The 19,715-nt window shown below is 43.6% G+C and overlaps 1 protein-coding gene across 3 annotated transcripts in view; it reads right to left on the bottom strand.

Annotated features, from left to right (window-relative positions):
- rassf5 (Ras association domain family member 5) overlaps positions 1 to 19,715 on the bottom strand; it is a 43,590-nt gene that overhangs the window by 10,568 nt on the left and 13,307 nt on the right. For 2 of the 3 annotated variants that reach the window (XM_015959576.3, XM_015959577.3), the window contains exon 2: positions 8,294 to 8,421. In XM_015959576.3, coding sequence (XP_015815062.3) covers positions 8,294 to 8,421 — 128 coding nt within the window. Of the gene's footprint in view, positions 1 to 5,017; positions 5,301 to 8,293; positions 8,422 to 19,715 lie in introns of those variants that run through there. The other variant, XM_015959578.3, reaches the window with a different exon arrangement.

Raw genomic sequence — 19,715 nt, forward strand, 5'->3', positions numbered from 1 at the left:
GACTAATCTTCAGGAAGTTTAAAATTAACTTTCATCTTTATGCGGACGACTGCCAGATTTATGTTCCATTGAAGGCTTTTACCTCCATCCAGCCGCTCCTTGATTGCCTGAGTGAGGTTAAAGACTGGCTGTCAGCAAATCTTTTGCTGCTGAATGATTTTAAGACCGAGTTTATTGTTTTTACTCCTAATGGCTCGTCTTCCTCCGCTCCTGATTTTTCTGCTCTTCCTTTTAAAATTAGTCAAACAATTGTTAATCTTGGAATTAAAATGGATGTGGCTCTAAAAATGGACTCTCACGTTAATCACATGGTTAAATAATGTTTTTATCAGCTGAGACGTCTTTCCAAACTAAAACCCATTCTGAATCGGCGCCACCTCGAGACAACCATTCACGCTTTCATCACCTCAAGGTTGGACTACTCCAACGCAATTCTGTTTGGTATTTCAAAGGCCGCATTATCTCGCCTTCAGCTGATACAAAATACGACGGCAAGATTTCTGACCAATACTGGCCGTCGTCAGCACATCACTCCAATTTTATCAAGACTTCACTGGCTTCCTGTGCACTACCGCATACGTTTAAAAATTTTATTGTTTGTTTTTAAGGCGCTGAATGGCTTAGCACCACCCTACATATCCGAGTTACTCACTCCTTATGTGCCAGGCAGGACTCTCCGTTCAGGTGACCTACACCTACTACAGATTCCCCGTCAACGCTGCAAAACCCGTGGTGAACGAGCTTTTTCTGTCTGCGCTCCAAAATTTTGGAATGACCTCCCACTGAATATCAGAATCTCCTCCTCCATTGGGGTTTTTAAGTCCCACTTAAAGACTTATTTTTATTCTCTTGCTTTTACTACCTAGCTATTTTATCGATGGTTTATTTACACTGTTCGTTTACTGATTTTATTGACTTCTCATGGTTCTTTGTGTTTTGCTCTAGTTGTTTCATTCTTTTATATTATTCTTTTAACCCTATATGTTTTTACCCCTGTACAGCACTTTGGTCAGCTCACATGCTGTTTTTAAATGTGCTTTATCAAATAAATGGAATGTAATGGAATGGAATGTAGTCTAGGAAGTGCTGTTGCAGGGGCACGTCCAGAAAAGGGTGGCCAGATGGGGACCACTGATGATCTCAGGCTGCCACATTAAAACCGAGTCAGACAGGTCTCTAGTTTATCACAGGAGCACTCAGAGATAAATAACTACACATTACCTAACCTGCATGTTTTTGTTCTGTGGGAGGAACCCGGAGAACCCACGCATGCATGAGGAGAACATAATAACTTTATGCTGAAAGGATGCAACTGGGATTCAAACCTGTAACCTTCTTGCTGCTTGGCCACAGAGCTACCAACTGAACCACCGTGGTGCCATTCCCTGTTATTTATTTTGGCTTGAACTGACTAGACATTATAACAACACGTATGTTTGATTTGAACTGATACAGTTTCTTGAATTTTTGTAGGTGAGAACTGAAGTCAATCATGGCCATGAAAATACATTGATACATAATGTTCCATGGAAAATAATAATAAAAAAAGAGCTTATTTTTTGTGTGTCCAAGAAACCTAAAAGGAGCTATTTATTTACTGTCTTTTGGACAAAAATAAAAAAGTGACAGATCAGAATCTGGACTACTGCAAAACTTTGACACTGGAAGGTTGGACAAAACATACTGTATTAATATAGGAAAAATAAACCAGATGTGTTTTTTTATATTTTGTAATTTCCACAGCAAGAAAAAAGCAATGAAATATATTTTATTTTACAGCTTTTAAATAATTTGAGGCACTAGAAGCTACAAAACAATGAAAATAATAACATTAGAATAACAATATTAATAAGGTAAAATAAAGTGATGAACAGAACCGGTGACAAAGGGCAGCCCTGGCGGAGTCCAACCCTCACTGGGAACAGGTCCGACTTACTACCGGCTATGCGGACCAAACTCACGCTCCTCTGGTAAAGGGACTGAATGGCCCTTAACAGAAAGCCACCCACCCCATACTCCTGGAGCGTCCCCCACAGGGTGCCCCTGGGGACACGGTCATTCATCACTTTTATGGACAGAATTTCTAGACGCAGCCGTGGTGTGGAGTGTGTCGAGTTTGGTGGCAGGAGAATCTCGTCTCTGCTTTTTGCGGATGATGTGGTCCTCCTAGCTTCATCCAGCTCTGACCTTCAGCTCTTGCTGGGTAGGTTCGCGGCCGAATGTGAAGCGGCTGGGATGAGGATCAGCACCTCCAAATCTGAGACCATGGTTCTCGACCGGAAAAGGGTGGCTTGCCACCTCCGGGTCGGGGGAGAGGTCCTACCTCAAGTGGAGGAGTTTAAGTATCTCGGGGTCTTGTTCACGAGTGAGGGTAGGAGGGATCGGGAGATCGACAGGCGGATTGGTTCGGCGTCTGCAGTGATGCGGACGCTGAGCCGATCTGTCGTGGGGAAGAGGGAGCTGAGCCAGAAAGCCAGGCTCTCGATTTACCGGTCGATCTACGTCCCAATCCTCACCTATGGTCATGAGCTTTGGGTAATGACCGAAAGAACGAGATCGCGGATACAAGCGGCCGAAATGAGTTTCCTCCGTAGGGTGGCCGGGCTCAGCCTTAGAGATAGGGTGAGGAGCTCGGACATTCGGGAGGGACTCGGAGTAGAACCGCTGCTCCTCCGGATCGAAAGGAGCCAGTTGAGGTGGTTTGGGCATCTGGTCAGGATGCCTCCTGGACGCCTCCCTGGGGAGGTGTTTCGGGCATGTCCTGCCGGCAGAAGGCCCCCGGGTCGACCCAGGACACGTTGGAGAAGTTATATCTCCAATCTGGTCCGGGAACGCCTTGGGGTCCTGCCGGAGGAGCTGGTGGACAAGGCCGGGGAGAGGACGGCCTGGAGCTCCCTAGTTGGGATGCTGCCCCCGCGACCCGGACCCGGATAAGCGGAGGAAGACGAGACGAATAAGGTAAAATAATGACTTGGAATAATTTTAATTTTTTTTTAAACATCCTCATATTTTTGTTTTATTTTTCCCGTCACATTTTTTTTCTTTTTGTGCAATTCAAACTCTGACCTCTAGTTGGCAGCAGTGTGCAATGGATTTTATTCTCTATTATGGTTCAGATATTTCATGTTAAATATGTTATGTTTAAGTTTGGACTCTTTATGAACATTTCCTACAATAAATTCAGTCTAAAAAATATCATCTGGCTTAGTGTATCGCAATACATTCGTGATATATTGTATCGTCTCTCCTGTATCGTGGTATATATCGTATCACCAGATTTATGCTAATACCCCTAAGTGTGACTATTTTTTTTTACATTTAAAGCTAATTATTTCAATGGTCCAGCATTCTTCTACCTCCAATAACTTTTTATTACTAAAACAAAAAATAATCCAACTTATTTGACAACTAAGTAAAAGTGTCAGATTGTCAGGATAACCTTTATTTTAAATTGTGCCACACAAATATTAAGCTAGGAGCTAGTCCATCTAAGTAGCACCAGACATCAACATCTGGCCTGATGTGTACTGCGAGCCAAAAATGACATGCGACTCTGCATTTGTTTCAAGTCGACATGGATGTAATTCATTCACTCTACACAACACACATACACGTGCTCTCTCCAGCTGGCTAATCTGGAGCAAAAGGCTCAGCTCTGGAAATAATTCATGAAGAACAGAGGATCTGAACTCCACTGCCTGGATGGATGTGATCACTTTTGTCGGTGAGTTAAAGACCCTGCAACACGTTTATTTAGAGTTTTACAGACTACAGTGATGCTTCTTCCAGTCACAGAGAAGAGATTTGAATTTCTCTTTATCATATTCAAACACAAAGCCACAACAGAGAGCTGATTAGAATACGCTTCCTTCTGAAGCAGCTGAAACACTCCTACTCTCTAGCTAACAGGTCAGATGTTTAGCTCCCACCATTGTCTCTGGCTTCAGGGTAATCAGCCTGGATGCTGACAGGCCACACTGCCTAACCTCTATACCCCTTTGTGTCAGCATGGCAGCAACCCTAACTCTGCATGCTGACAACACAGCTGGTCAATTATTCAGAGATCAGAGCTTTTCCGAGTCCGACTCTGTAGGGAGAGCAGGACAGGGACAGCACAAGGATGTCACGCATCAAAAGGACCGCCGTCACCTGTCCTTCCACTGCACCGTTTTACTGACAGTCAATCAGCCGTTAAGCACTGAACCTCTCTGGTAAACAATCAGCAATCTAAAAGGGCCGCTAGTGGTGTTTTACAAAATTATGTGTCAATGCAGATCAGAGAGATCTTTGAAAATGCAAAACAAACCAGGAGTTGCTATGGTAACTACAAAGTATGGGTAAGCAGACACCAATTTTTGCAAATATGCACGTGCGTGCACACACACACACTTGCACACATGTGCACATGCATGCACACACACACTCAATGTAGAAAGGAAACCAATATGGAGTCTGGCAGTTAAGATCATTAACCAACACACACATTATCTCTGCAGGCTGCATTTAGAGGTGAACAACCCCCTACACACACACACACACACACACACACACACACACACACACACACACACACACACACACACACACACACACACACACACACACACACACACACAAAGTGATCTGGTCCTAGTGAATCTATGCGAGTCTGATTGATAAACGAGCAGCTTGAAGCACTAAGGCTGATGAACCAGTTACACAATGCAGATGTCTGACGGTAACCTCCTCCTACATTCTCACAACACACACACACACACACACACACACACACACACACACACACACACACACACACACACACACACACACACACACACACACACACACCTAAAGGCCTGCTCAAACATCACCACTTCCTCTCCTGACTTCTGCTTTCGAGCTACATGTTACTTATTTTAAATTTTTTATGAAATAAATGTCAGCTTCTCTCCTGTTCTCACTGAAACATTCACTTGTCATCAATCTAAGGCTTCCTTGTTGTCATGAAATCCTCCATCGGTGCAATTCTGATCTTTACCTTGGCTGCATGCTTGGGTTTGCGGAAGAACGAGGTCTTAGCGGTAAAGAAGGTGAAGTCCTCGCTCTCCTCATCCAGGCTGCAGTACCCGCTGCTCATGCTGTTACTGCCGGTCATGGAGGTGGTCAGCACCGTACTGACAGTCATGGAGAAGTCCACGAGGACAGCTACCAGCACCAGAATAGCACCAGAACAGCGCCCAGGCAGCGCGTTGACAGGTTGGAGCAAGCGTCTGATGGGTTGTCCCGGAATGAAGTGACACAAAGTTTCCTTTGCTCATCCACAAGCGGTTTAGTGCTCCTCCGCCGACGCCATTCAGAAAGTTCCACCTGCGAGGGGTGAAGCAGGTGAGATTGGCTTGAAATCGGCTCTTTGAGTGCCACTGGAGAGGAGACCAGGAAATATGAGAACGAGCACAGACGTGTCACTTCCTCCTGATGAGCGTGTGCTCGAGAATGCTCTGATGCTGGTGTCAAAAACAGGCCGAGGAGGACCTGGCTGTCTGCAGCTCACTTGCACTTATTCACACATAGTTTGGTCGTCCTTCATGCAGGCAGACGTCAGTGTGGCGGAGTCAGTTTACAGGCTGGTTTTAGGTTAGCCCTGCACACCTGAGAGCACCTGTTCTACTCACAAAACAAGTAAAGGCATTCATGCAAAACCACATCCTCCTTTGGTCCAGCGGCACGGCTGCAAAGGAATAAACTCAAGTCCAGGTTTCAGAAGCAGCGTTGGTTTGTTAGGGCATCCGTCCACGTCTGGAGTCAACAGCACGCAGTGGCTGAGTTTATTTTGTCTGCAGCGACAAGACTCCTCTCTCCATTGCTTTGACGAGAAGAAAGTGATTCCTCCCACACAAGCTCCTCTCTGCCTCTGCAACCGTTTTCTCTCCCTCACTCTCTCACAACCATCTGTGGTTGAGTGTGTTATCAGGCTGAGAGTACCCTCCCCCTTCTCCCTCTTCTCCCTCCTCTCTCTGTCTCTCTTCCTGCAGGCAACTGCACCCTGCAGAGCACGGCCACTTCCTCCCACAGAAGACGAAAGCAAGAGAGAGGGAGAGGCGTGAATAAACAGAAAGAGAAACGTCGATGAGTTAGAGACATGAAGCCGATCAAAGATGCCGTTTACACTGAATATGTAGACAGGAAGCAGCAGTGGGGTGAGGGAGGCATGGCTGCACGCCATGCTTGACTGGAAACCAGAACCAGAGGTTAGTATATTAAACACAATCTAGAACAACTCAAAATTATCATGATATTGGTGAAGAGGTGGGTTAACAGCGACCTCTGACCTTTTATTGACCACATGATCTGCCCTTCCACTCTGGCAGCCACCTCCCCCTGTCCTAAAGCAGCTAGCATCCCAGCCATCCATGACAACGATGGCACAAGCTGCTTTTGTGAAATGAGTCAAATAATCTGCACAGGCACAGAAAAAAGGGACAACTTAGATTTGGAAGATCTTGTAATCTGTTGCCTTCAGTGACCATCTCCGGATTTTCTCCTAGGCCCTATCGATGCATGGCGGGGTGCTACACATCAACACGCATGCATAGGAAACGACCGTGCCTGCTGGTTTCAGGTCAATAAAACCTGCCTGGTGCATCGACTTGTGCAGTTTGGGGATCAATTTTTGCTGAGATACACAGTAAGCAAAAGAAGAATAGAGGGAAACACTCACACACACATCTACTGAAAGATTACAGCGAAGGCAGAAAAACAGAACTGCAGGAAATAACCTGTCATGTTTTTCTCTTTGGTCTGCAGAGCTGCTGTGGTAGACAGTATGAACCAAGCCACAGCGAGCACGAATACAAGCCTCAATCACTGAGCTCAGATACCTGCAGGACAGACGGCGTGCATTCTGATTCGTGTGTAATTAGGTCAACACTGATTTTGCTCACAGAGATCAGTTTGCACAAATATAAGATTCATTTGAGTCTTTTTACATCCCTGAACACAAGTTCTTTACCTAAGAGTTCACTTTAAAACATATACATCATGTTTATTTTCATTACAGAGTCCTCTCGCTGTCTGTTTCATTTTGTAAGCATCCAGCTTTTATTTGTTGGTTCTTTAACTTTCATTAAGTAATAAAACCAGGGTTGTTTTACTGCTAAAGTACAAAAGGCAGGAAGTGATGGTTTTGTGTGTCTGTTAGCAAAATATCTCATGATTCACAAGGTACTAATGAATATGTCAGAGAATAATCATTGTATCTAAATCTGAATAATATTTGGAATTCACCTCATTAAATATGGCCGCCGCACACATATGAATGTGGCTCAGTCAATTTATTCGTTATTGGGCTCACATTGAACATGTAAAGACCGGGTCACATGACAAGATAATCACCAGGATTCTCCCCATCCAACAGTCTTTAGGAGTTCAGATAATCCTGCCGTGTGTGGTGTGTTAGGAGCGATCTGGTCTGCTGGGAAGCACGCCGCGACTGCTAACATTATAAATTGGGGATATTGAACATGTTGAACTGTAGTTTGCTCAGTGTTAAAGACAAACAAGCATGCTTCCCGTTGAAGTTTATTTACTCTTAATTCACGCTTGATATCGAGAGGTTTTAGTGAGATTTCCTGTCTGACCGCAATTTGTGTGCAGATTTTGTCGTTTGGCTGGACACAGTATGACCAAAACTGTCACTTCCATGATTTTTTTGTCATAACGTGTGTGGTTTCTTGTACGCAAATGTTAAATGTCTGCCATGTGAACTAGGTCTTCGCTGACGAGTCATTTCAAAATTTGACCTAAGCAGCCATACCTCAGAGGCTCAAGCAGGTTGGTTCAACCAAGCGTAGGTTTTTGGAGATGATGCATCTTTACGAAACACTAGATTATTGTGGTTAATTTGCAGAATTACGAATCAGTCTTAATGTTGTTTCCAGAGAATGGAGAGATAGAGAGAGAGAGAGAGAGAGAGAGAGAGAGAGAGAGAGAGAGAGAGAGAGAGAGAGAGAGAGAGAGAGAGAGAGAAATTGCTGAGCCACAGATGCGTTGCCATGACGGTCCCAGGAGAAATCACAGATTAACCTAATTGGTTTTCCTCTATTTGGGAACACACAAGGAAGTCAGGGTATTATGATCTGGTAATAACTAAATAAACCTGCAGCAGAGAGAGATGATGGAAAGACTAAACATGAGGAGGAGGAGGGTGGAGGCAGAAGCAACTAAAATAGCACATGAGTGGACTGAGTTCAGTGTGTGGAAGGTCTTCACTTCCATTCTTTTCTCTAAATAAATGCTCAGTCTCCAGAGGACTCACCTTGATTGGAGGAGCCGTGGAGGAGCAGGGGCTTCTAGGATGTGGGCTTTCCTGTGGCTCTCTGTTCCTCTGGTAGCAGTCAAGCTGGACATGACTCTTACACTCCAGGTGGCAGGTGTAGCTGCAGTCTACATAACAAAACACAACAATATAATGTATTTATCATAACAAATACACTACAGTTATCCTTCTAAGAGACTATAAAGATGGTTTGTGACTTGCAAGAGGGTGAGTTAGAAATTAAGACAATGGCTCCATCTAGTGGCAGAAATCAGTCATAAATTACTTATTCCTGCACACTGAAGATACACAAATAAACAAAATGAGATACCACGGCTAAATGACCATTAATGTATTAGGAGATCTATAAATTGCGATCTCATTAATGTAGCTGCCTTTTCTGTTCAAGCCTCTTCAAGTACAGGTGCATTAGAAGGTCGATAATGGATACATCAAGGAGCTAATGGCTGCTGACAAACATAATGTCCCACAGCAATAGATCGACTCCACTTAAACACTCAAAGCTGGAAAAAGGTTGGCAGGTTCAGCTCTCACCTGCTTTAGAGATACAGGAATAAACCAAATTAGTTCCAGTCTGTTGTTCTACATTTTCCAGCTAGTTCCCCATTACGCCTCTCAGAGCTAGTTGTGGTCACAGACTTTCGCACTGATCTCCTTTCTCCCCAGCTGGTGGCATGTTAACGCCAGTCTTGTAGTCAAGTCGCCATATCTCGAGTCCAAGTCACACTTGAGTCCCTAGTTTTAGAGTCCAAGTGAAATCCAAGTTGAGTTTCAGTCAAGTCCCTTGGTCTCACAATTCACATCCAAGTCCCAAAAGATTTCCAGTTTAACCTCCACTTGCTACATTTACACCCAGAAAATTAAGTGAAATTGCTATTGTCAATTCTAGCATGCTAACGATGCTAACATTAGCTTAGGTCAGATTACTGGACAACTCTGGTTACATGTCACATACCCTAAGTGGACAGGTGGCATGTTGATTATTGTTTTCAGTTAAGCATGTTATATTATTTTGCTGCATGCTGCTTTGTTAGCTTGGTGGTAATGTAGGGACATTCAGATGTCCTAGTCTTGTCTTCTATTGTCCTCCTGCATTTCATACATCTGATGCAGATTTCTCCTCACTCTGAGAAGAAATCTATTAAAGCAAATTGCACCACACGTCTGGACTCCCCTTGTTATGTTGGATACTTCAAACAAGTCGCGCCACATTTCCACATGTTAGGGTATGAGTCCAAGCTTAAGTCCAAGTTCAGGTCCAAGTGCAAGTCATCGCCATGCTCCTTGAGTCAACTCACAAACGTGACTTGAATTCAGACTCAAACCCAGTCTGAAATGAAGTACCTAATCACTGGTTAATGCTAACAGAAGGAGAGCGAGCTGTACAGGATCTTCTGGAATTGTTTTTCCTGGGATGTTTTTTATTATATTTGTAATTTTTGGCTGATTTTAGTGTGGCTCTGGAAAGAATGGGAGGCACTGATGCATTACTTACATTCCCGTCACCATGGTAATGAGGAATTTGATGGCCAGTGCCTCCCTAAAAACACCTGATCTCCTGGAAATGAATGCTACATTAATAAAAGATTAGATTACTGTATGTCTTTATTCAAATCATTAAAAAAACTGTAGCTTTTCCAACTCTGTGGTAAAGAGGGGTAAAGGCAGAGGGAGCTAGTGGTGAAGCTCCTGTTAATGATGTGTGTCTGACTGAGTGGTTAGCAGAGATCCAGAGTGAGAGGGAAAGGGTGAATCACCTCCATGACAGGGTGGGATGTGTCAAGAACAGGAGAGGCTTCAGATAAGGGATGCTCCGCTCAGGACAGTTTAGAGGTCACTGCAGATAAACAGAGGCAAAGGAAGCCACCATGGGAATGGGAAAAGAGAAACTCCTTTCCTGTCCTTGTCTTTCCATCCATCTATAATGTGGACAGACACTTTTATTGCCTCCACCTTTGGGGCAGATTTACGCTCATCTTGCCACCTTTCAAGAAATTAATTAGCATGGATTTACGGTCTGTTTAGGTCGATGAGTTGTGGGATTCGTTTTGAATGTTAAAAGTAAAACTTGAGCCAAGCTTCGGGCATGTCGACACAAGAAAGAGTGAAAGAGAAAGTGTGGAGATAAAATCAGGTTTAACTGTCTAATGTTGTTGAATGGAGTGTTGGACCTTTACAGTTCACTGGAACCAGCTGGGGGAGTTTCCCTTGTCTCCTCTCTGGAAAGTACGTTGCTTCACAAGCTGTCAGATGAAGAAGTTGATTAATTTAGAACATCCAACTTCTGGAGATGTCGGGGGTTTCGATGTAAAAAACTCAAAAGAATAGCCAACTCATCTAGAGACTTGGACAAGAATGACCTTCAGAGGGAGGCTGACAGAGAAAGTACATTACTTGATCTATTCAAATAACGACTGGTCACTCTGAGTTTCAAATGCATGAAAATAGTCTTCAATCTCTATCGTCCACATTAGTCAAGAAAGAAAACAGACGAGGGGTTGCCACTTGTTTGTTTTGAAACATGGGTTGGAGTACCCACATTTGATCACAAAAGATTCAATAACCCAAATTTCCCAGACAGAGAGAGATCCAGGACGATGTTGCAGAGTGACGGATGAAAAAGTCCCTCCCACCAGTCCAATGGAGGAGACGCATGTAAAGATCTTTTTGTGATGGTTGTATTAAAGGAGCCATATCATGCTATTTTAAATAGTTGAAAGCAAAGGTAGGAAAATATATGAATATATTACTGTGAGATGTCATTCTGCCTGAATTTAAACGTTTGTTTCAGTGAAACTCCGCCCACTCCGACAAAACGCATCTACAAGTTAGTCAAGCTTGCTGTTGTTTTGGCCTTGATAGTCAGCTGGTCAAAGGCACCTGCCTTTCATCTTGTTTTGCCATTTGCTGACGCAACTCCTGGTGGAGTTTAATCAATTCTGACTGGAATACTGATGCTACTGAAGGTGAGAAAGGTACACATTCAGAACAGAGAAGACAGATGGTTTGAGAGAGGAGTACAGGAAGACTTCTATGTCAAATGAGAAAAGCCGACATTAAATAAAAGAGGAGGACTCAGGTTTCACCTTTCCAGCAGCTATAATGCAGCTCTGAACCTAATTCCAAGTTTCAGTATAGGACTAGATCGCACTCTCTAGCATCTAATCAATACTACTCCCAAACAATAGATGCTAATGACCTCAACGGGGGTAGGTTAAATGGGTTTTCATCAATGGTGAAATGGTCCATTGGGGGGCGCTAAGATGCCACTCCACTAGTCTTACAAGAAGAAGATAGGAATCACAAATGGATACAAAAAAAAAAACATGAAAAATAAACTAAGTGATCGATACATCATACAGACTATAAGTGCTGTGTATAATCTGCATTTAAGTGTAGTTTAAAAATGTTATTTCACCGAATCATCTTGTGACATATTTCCTGTTACTTTCTGGCGCAGCAAACGCTACCACTGATCTACGCTAACTGGTGCATGTGCACTGGATCCCCCCCACTACAAAGAATAGGAGAACCTTTGGGTGCAAAGGTTTTGTGACCAAAACCGGGTGGAGTCTCAGCTCAGCTCAGTTCAGGATGTTCACCCTGAACCGGAAGCTCTCCACACTTCATCTTTTTTTTTGTTCACTGTTCTTTGTTTTAGAACAGCTGAGTACACCTTGTGTAGTTTTTTTTAATGATGCACCGAGATGACATTTTTGGGCCGATACCGATAACCGATATAAAGATCACTGTTATGGCCGATATCGATACCAATATACTGACATCAATGCTTCTAAAATCAGCAGATTTTGTATAGAATGAAAATTATTAAAACTGAATTTATGTTATTATGTACACACACCACACACATTTACGTTTCTGAGAAGATTTCATTCACTGTTGACATGACTAAACAATTACACATCACCCCCACCCCCACCCACCCTCTGAAACAGGCAATCAAATGGAGACGAGATGGAAAAAATATTGGTTGTTAATATCGGCCCGGTTTTATTTATCGAACCGATACCAATATGTTAAAAAAATGACTAACATCGACCGATACCGATATTGATGCCGATATACTGTCCATCCCTAGTTTTTTAATTATGAAAAACCAGAAAATTATGGAATGCTGCATCAGAGATGTGTAAACCCTCTAAAGCAGTTAAAAAAAAAGCACAAGACCGTCATGAATCACCTTAGTGTGACGTTGGGACATTGGATGACAGGAACCAAGTAGTTTTTTTTTTTACAATAACACAGATTATTATGACTAAAAACCAGCAAATGTAACATTGAATTTATGCTTTTGACTTCATGACATTAGTTTTGTTTGCTTTGCGTTGCTCTATGAGTTTTGCAGGTAGAGTAATGGTACTCATATTAGTGTAAAGAGGACAATCTAAGCTATAATTTAAATAGCTGCTTCTGTGGATGGGATCATGTTTCATTGTTGCTAATGTGTGTTTTTCTTGATATGTGTATTTTGCTTTTTTCAGTCTTTTTAATTTGGTGCCATTGTCGATTCATAAGAATGATAATTTGGCACCCCCAGTGGCGATATGTGGTTAGCACATCTAACATCTAAGTGTGTCCCACCCAAGCCCCCACAATGCGGGACAGAAATTGAGTCCAATGCGAAAGTGAAATAAATTGCAGTTCCACCCTCATCCGCTGGGGGCTGGTGTCAGAAGTGAGCTAATCCTCATTGACTCCCATGTTAAAAATACCAATTTCACAGCATAAATAAACACGTTTACAGCCTGGTACCAAAACATGTTTTTGGTTTAAATGATCTAGTTTACACTCATGACAACTCTGAGGGGGGTGAATTTTTTTCTCACTCTTCTGTTTAAGTGTATTAAAAGCTTAAAATTCTGTACAATTAATGAGCATCCGACCCACGTGACCACAGAGCTAGCTCCGGGGAAAGGCTTCAGTCTGAGCCTCAGCCTCGCCTGAAAACTGTTCGGTCATTTTCAGTCTCTCAACTTAGACCATTAGTTGTGCCGTTTGCGTATCCTTTTTTGGATGTTTTTTGTGCAATTGTTGGACAAAATGACTTGTTGTGGCATTAATTGCACTAATAGAGCATCCAAGGAGTCTCCACTTCATTTATTTCAGTAAGTAAAATTATATTTATGTATTTTAGGTCACTGCCGAGCTGAGCTTAGATTTTAACATGTACTGTTTAACCATGAAATTTAAATGTAATAGGGTAAAACCCAGTGCATTTAACATAATGCTGCACTTTAGAAAATGGGTTGAAATATAACGTGTTGGTGGAGCTGGGTTCCGACTATCGGCTTGTGGAGCTCTCGGGAGACAGATGTTTTCCACCCGGTTCTCCCCTCCCCGCAGCTCGGCGCATCTCTGATCGCGGCTTCTGTGTGCTGCGCGGGCTGACGGCTTGTGGAGCTCTGGGATGGAAACCTTTCCACCCGGTTCTCCCCAGCGGCAGCTCTGCGCATCTCAGATCGCAGCGGCGCTTGTCTGCTGTGCGGCTGCCGGCTTGTTGAGCTCTCGGGTGACCTCTGTGTTCCACCCGGTTTTACCCAGCGGTCAGCCCGGCGTATCTCTGACTCAGAAGCTCTGGTGTTGTGCACAGTTAACTCCGGTTGTAGCTAGGTTGCTACCTCCGTTAGCTTAGCTCCCACCTCTGCGTTAGCTTTGGGTTAGCTTCAGGTTAGCTTGTAGCTAGTTCGACTGGGTGTCATCAGTTGATCCCAGCCTTACAGCCCCACCCTCAGCTCCACCTCTCTTCCCTTTTGTGGAATTGTCTGGGCTTGACGGAACCTGTGACACGGTCAAAATGGCGGTGGTAGCTACCTCCCATTTTTCTTCAAAAACGTGTTATTGGAGTCTATGGAAACCCATTGTCCATATATGTATATGTCGATGGTCCCACCCCAAAAGAAAAAAAAATCACCAGCATCTTAACCACTAGACTATAATGTATCTTATAAAACAATAGCTGCCTAACACAGACATCCTGTGCTGGCCATTGCATGCATCTAAGTAGACAGGATGCACAGTCTTTATGGTGGTGTTTTGCCCCCGATGCAGAAGTTAAGGAAAACTCCAAATTTGCAGCTGATACAGGAAAATACATGAATGCAGTCAAAAATGGGTTTGGGGATTGTTTTCATGAGGAAATAACAATATCACATGGCAAAAAGCTACAAAAAAGTAGATTTTCCACGATATGGTCCCTTTAACATCCACTGCTGCAGAGATCAACAGCAGCGGCTGCAGAAAGAAAATATTTAGCAACTCAAGGACACTGCCTCTCATTTCTGTTCATTATTGTCTTTATATGAAGCCAGAATGTTTTCTCTCATCAGCTTCATTTTAATGTAACCTGAGATGTTCCTGTGTGTGCAATCACAACCTGTACTAAGACAGGAATGACCAGATAGGTGATATGGGTGGTTGTTTTTATTTCTGAGACAGTGGGTGTGAGGCAGACAGAAGAGTGTGGAAAACACTGATTAGGAGACTTTCTCGGGTCACAGAGGATGTCTGTATGGCAGCAGATAGAGAGGGGCTGTCTGGTTTGGGATAGAGGGGTTAGGTAGCTTTAACATGAGAGCAAATGTATTAACACAGTCTCTAATGAACCTAAAGCAGGCTGCGCAGGTCTAAGGAGGAGTTTAAAGCAGCTTTGGGGGTCTTTGGGGGCTTTAGCACGTCTGATCCTGTCACAGCTGATTTGGAGCAGTTATATCTGCTCTCCTTTGTGTAAACCTTGGAAGAAAGAACACCCTTTAACTCAGTCTTTCCATCCTCACCAGGATAATATTCTTCTGACCCACTAGACAGAACTGAACATGTCTAATCCCAGAAATACATAAAAGATTACACACACACACACCCTCCCAAATCTGTGTGTGTTTGTGTTTTACGTTTGACGCTGCTAATCTCCATCAGAAGAGTCTTGCGTCCTCTCTTTAGAGCTCCATCTGTGCAGCTACAGATGCTCCCTAAACGAACCAAACAAACATCCTGCAAATCTTGATTTATTTACTGTCTGCAAACAAACACAGCTGGGTAAAATTAGTTTGCTTCGTGAGAATGTTTTTGTGGACCGACAACATCAGTGAAAGCTTCAGGAAGTAAAAAAAAAAAAAAAAAAAAAAAACATGGTGTAAATTCATCTTTACATCTGTGCTATTAAAGAACCATATCTGCAGAAGACTCTTTAGACACAGCCAAAAGCCACCTCATCTAGATGTTTACATTAGAATTCATTTTTGGGAGCAATAACAGATTGTGGCTGTCTGGTTTATTCGCTCAGGTTCTCAAACTTGCTCTCTGTTCACTCAGCATTAATCAGCCTACCTGAGCCATGCCTGACAGTCTGACTGCACTACTTAAAGGTCTCCTCTTGTTTTTTCAGTGCATTTGCTGTAGTTTCTAGTAATGATGAATGCACTTGTGAGTTGTTTTCTTTGGAAAAAGAGCTCTGGTGCTCCTGTTTTGGGAAGCAGAATTTTGAGGGCTGGGGGACGAAAATGGCAGGATTATATGTTTATGTTAATGTATTTAGCAGACGCTTTTGTCCAAAGCGACTAACAAGTTATAATCGGCATGTTGCCCTTGAGGCTAACAACAACAATAACAGCAGCAACAACAACAACAACAAACAATTTCCAGTCAGTCATAGGTGGCAGTGAGGCAGCATGATGAATCATGGAGAGGAGGGAACAAGGAGTGGACAGTAGAGAGGGGGGACAGGTGCAGGGAGGGTGCTAGTTAAGAAGATGCTCTCTGAAGAGCAGGGTCTTCAGGAGTTTCTTGAAAATTGAAAAGGAAGCACCTGTTCTGGTAGTGCTTGGAAGGTCATTCCACATTTGTGGAACGATGCATGAGAAGAGTCTGGATTGTCCTGAGCGTGGTGTAGACACTGCTAGCCGACGATCCTGTGATGACCGGAGCGGCCGGGCCGGGCCGAGACGTAAGCCTTTGCAAGAGGATTCAGGTAGATGGGAGCCGTACCATCTCAGACTTTGTATGCTAGTGTTAGCAATTTGAATTAGATGTGTGCAGCTAGCGGTAGCCAGTGGAGCTCAATGAACAGGGGGGTGACGTGTGCTCTTTTTGGCTGATTGAAGACCAGATGCGCCGCTGTGTTCTAGACCATTTGATGAGGTCTCACAGTACAGCCTGGAAGACCAGGTAGAAGGGCATTGCAGTAATCGAGGCGGGAGATGACAGTAGATTGCACCAGGAGCTGGGTGGCATGTTGTGTTAGGTATGGTCTGATCTTTCGTATGTTATACAGCGCAAAGCGGCATGATGAGCAACAGAGGCAACATGATCTTTAAAGGTCAGGTGTTCATCAATCACAACACCCAGATTTCGAACTGCCTTTGAAGGAGCCAGAGATAGGAAGTCATTTTGGATTGAGATATTGTGCTGTATGGATGGTTTGCTGGGATGACAAGTGGTTCAGTTTTAGAGAGGCTGAGTTGGAGATGGTGGGATTTCATGCATTTTGATATGTCAGAGAGACAGTTTGATATTCGTGCAGAAACAGTGTGGTCGTCCGGTGGAAATGACAGATAGAGCTGGGTGTCGTCTGCATAGCAGTGGTAGGAGAAGCCATGTGATCGAATGATCTCACCCAGTGAGGTGGTGTATATGGCAAAGAGAAGAGGTCCTAGTACAAAGCCCTGGGGGACTCCTGTGGCAAGATGGTGCACGGTAGAGGATTGTCCAAGCCAAGATACACTGAATGATCGTCCTGTGAGGTACGGTTCAAACCAGGCGTGTGCTTTGTCTGTGATGCCCATGCTAGAGAGTGTGGACAAAAGGAAGCCATGGTTGACAGTGTCAAATGCAGCTGATAAGTCGAGCAGGATAAGCACTGAGGATTTGGCAGTCGCTCTAGCTTCTTTTAAGGATTCCGTCATTGCAACTACTAACAGAGCAGTTTCAGTGGAGTGGCCCTTTTTGAACCCAGATTGGTAAGGGTCAAGCAGACAGTTTTGTGAGAGGTATTCTGTGATCTGCTTGAAAGCCACCCTTTCAATGATTTTGGACAGAAAAGGGAGGAGAGAGATAGGTCAGTAGTTCTCCACATGATTTGGAGGAAGAGATGGGTTTTTTTTTAGCAACGGTTTAACCTGAGCATGCTTGAGAGAGGAGGGAAATGTACCGTATGTCAGTGTAGCGTTGATCACATGTGTGACTGCTGTGGCTACTGAGCAATAGCTTGGAGCAGCTTAGTCGGAATGGGGTCGAGTGGGCATGTAGTAGGGCGGCTGCACGTGAGAAGTTTGGGTACACAGTTCTCAGTGAGAGTGGAAAAAGAGAAAAATGAAGCAGTAGGGCTTGAGATGGTTGCGCTAGAAGGAGTTTGTGGTAGCGAATGTTCAGGAGTGGACAGTTGAGTAAACTGTTTGCTTATAGCTGCCACTTTGTCAGTGAAGAATGATTACGTCTCACCTCTGATTGGCTAACAGCAATGTGACTCTTTTGCTGCCTTCATTAACAAAATTCACTTAAAATATTTTCTTTAGTATAAATGCAACATTAAAGTGTAATCTGCACAAATAGCACAAGCCTAAATGTGTTCCGCCATGTTTTGGCATTGCTAATTCCGGTTAACGGTTAGCCTCAACCAGCGGAGACTGGCTCTGCTCTCTCCTGGATGCAAAATCAACACAGCCTTTCCCGGTCGTAAGCCAATGTCGGTGAGTTTATGACTGCTAACTGTCCTTGTGATGTAAAAGAGACTGGCTTTTTCTGACCATACAACACCATACCCAGGGTTTCCCCTTACATAGGCGTAGCTGTGGTGGCCCGCCACGGCTGAAATCCCACCGCCACGCCTACAAGATCCCAAGTTTTTTTTTTTTTTTGCGCTGTTTCCCAAAGAAGCAGCAGGAACTACTATGTTGTCGCTTGTGATCACAGCCGGGCAGGCATCATGGAGGAGCAGGCAGGGCAAGGTGAAGTTACAGCATAAGTTACTGAGTTTAAAATTAGAACGGTAGCAGTGGATATAATGCTTTTTGGTTTACATGTTTCAATAGCATTAAGATAAATGAGTGTTGACGATCTTGACAGGGTTTCCTCCAGTGCTTATTAGGCCAGGTTTTCCTCCCCCCGCCAGGCTAAGCATCACTTATTCATGTAAAATGTATTTATTTTTTCATGTCTGACTTTAACCGCATCTATTACTGTATTACGGCGTGAGCGCAACAGCGACAACTTAAGATCGATGTGTGAGCAGCCTGAGAGGTCGGGTGTTTTCATCGGAACCCTTAAAACCTCCAGCAGGCTAAGTTGCATTATTGACGTGTTAGCGCGTGGCGCTAACAACTTAGCGACGTGACATGTCTCGGAGAAAGCGTAAAAACACGTTGGACGCTTCTTCTGAAGCGGGAAAATAACACCTCTACTTAAGCAGAGCACGACGTCGCCTCGGCTCGTTCACGGCCAAGCCGGTGTCGGTACAGGATCTGCTCGGGTGCAAGATCGGCTCGGGGTCCTTCGACTGCCGATGACGTCAAAGTACGGCAAACTCACTTGGACAAAATACACTACACATCTATACTGTTGGAAAGAATTTTGCAGTTTCGTTATTAAAATAATGTTTCTTAAGAAGTAAGTTTGTGTTTATAATGGTATTTGTAAAATAAAACACTATATTGTATTCATAATGTTGAACTCCTCTTTGAGCACATCCCTTGAAGGATCATAGGTATTAGCAACACCTGTGAAATTGTATTTGCAGGAAAGAAGTGTGTCCCATTTATTGAAGTATTTTGTGTTTAGTTTTTGACGTCTTGTCCATGCGTAGTTCAGTTACGCTCATAGCTGCTATAGCCAAAACTCTGGAGTTAAAAGTTTTCTGGCTTTACTTAAATACCTGTCTGTACTTAGTTGATTGATGGTAGTTTTACTTTCTATTAGACTCCAAATTTAATCATTTGGCACGTTTCTAATTCATAATTTGTAATAATGTAATCGGTGATATTATCATTAGCATTCCTATGGGTTTTTCCATGTATATTAGCATTACGCTAACCACTCGCTGCCAAATTGCAGCCTTTGCGATTAAAAAATCTCCTTTTGTCACATCGCAATTTAATTGCACATGCAGTTAATCGTTTAGCCCTAATATACATGCAGCTCTATGCTAAAAGTGTATTTTCAAAGAGGTAATGATGGATTGCTTTGTAAAAGTTGTCCATCTTCCAACAGAAAGATTTGCCTGGACCAACGTAACGTGGTAACAACGTAACGTGATTACGTAATTCCGTAAGGTTCATGTTCAGCCAATCAACTACTTTGACGTCATCGGCAGTCGACGGACCCCGAGCCGATCTTGCACCGAGCAGATCTTGTACCGACACCGGACTGAGCTCGATAACATTGACCCAGCACA

The sequence above is a fragment of the Nothobranchius furzeri genome, chromosome 3, assembly GCF_043380555.1.
Source record: "Nothobranchius furzeri strain GRZ-AD chromosome 3, NfurGRZ-RIMD1, whole genome shotgun sequence".
NCBI classification, from domain to species: Eukaryota; Metazoa; Chordata; class Actinopteri; order Cyprinodontiformes; family Nothobranchiidae; genus Nothobranchius; species Nothobranchius furzeri.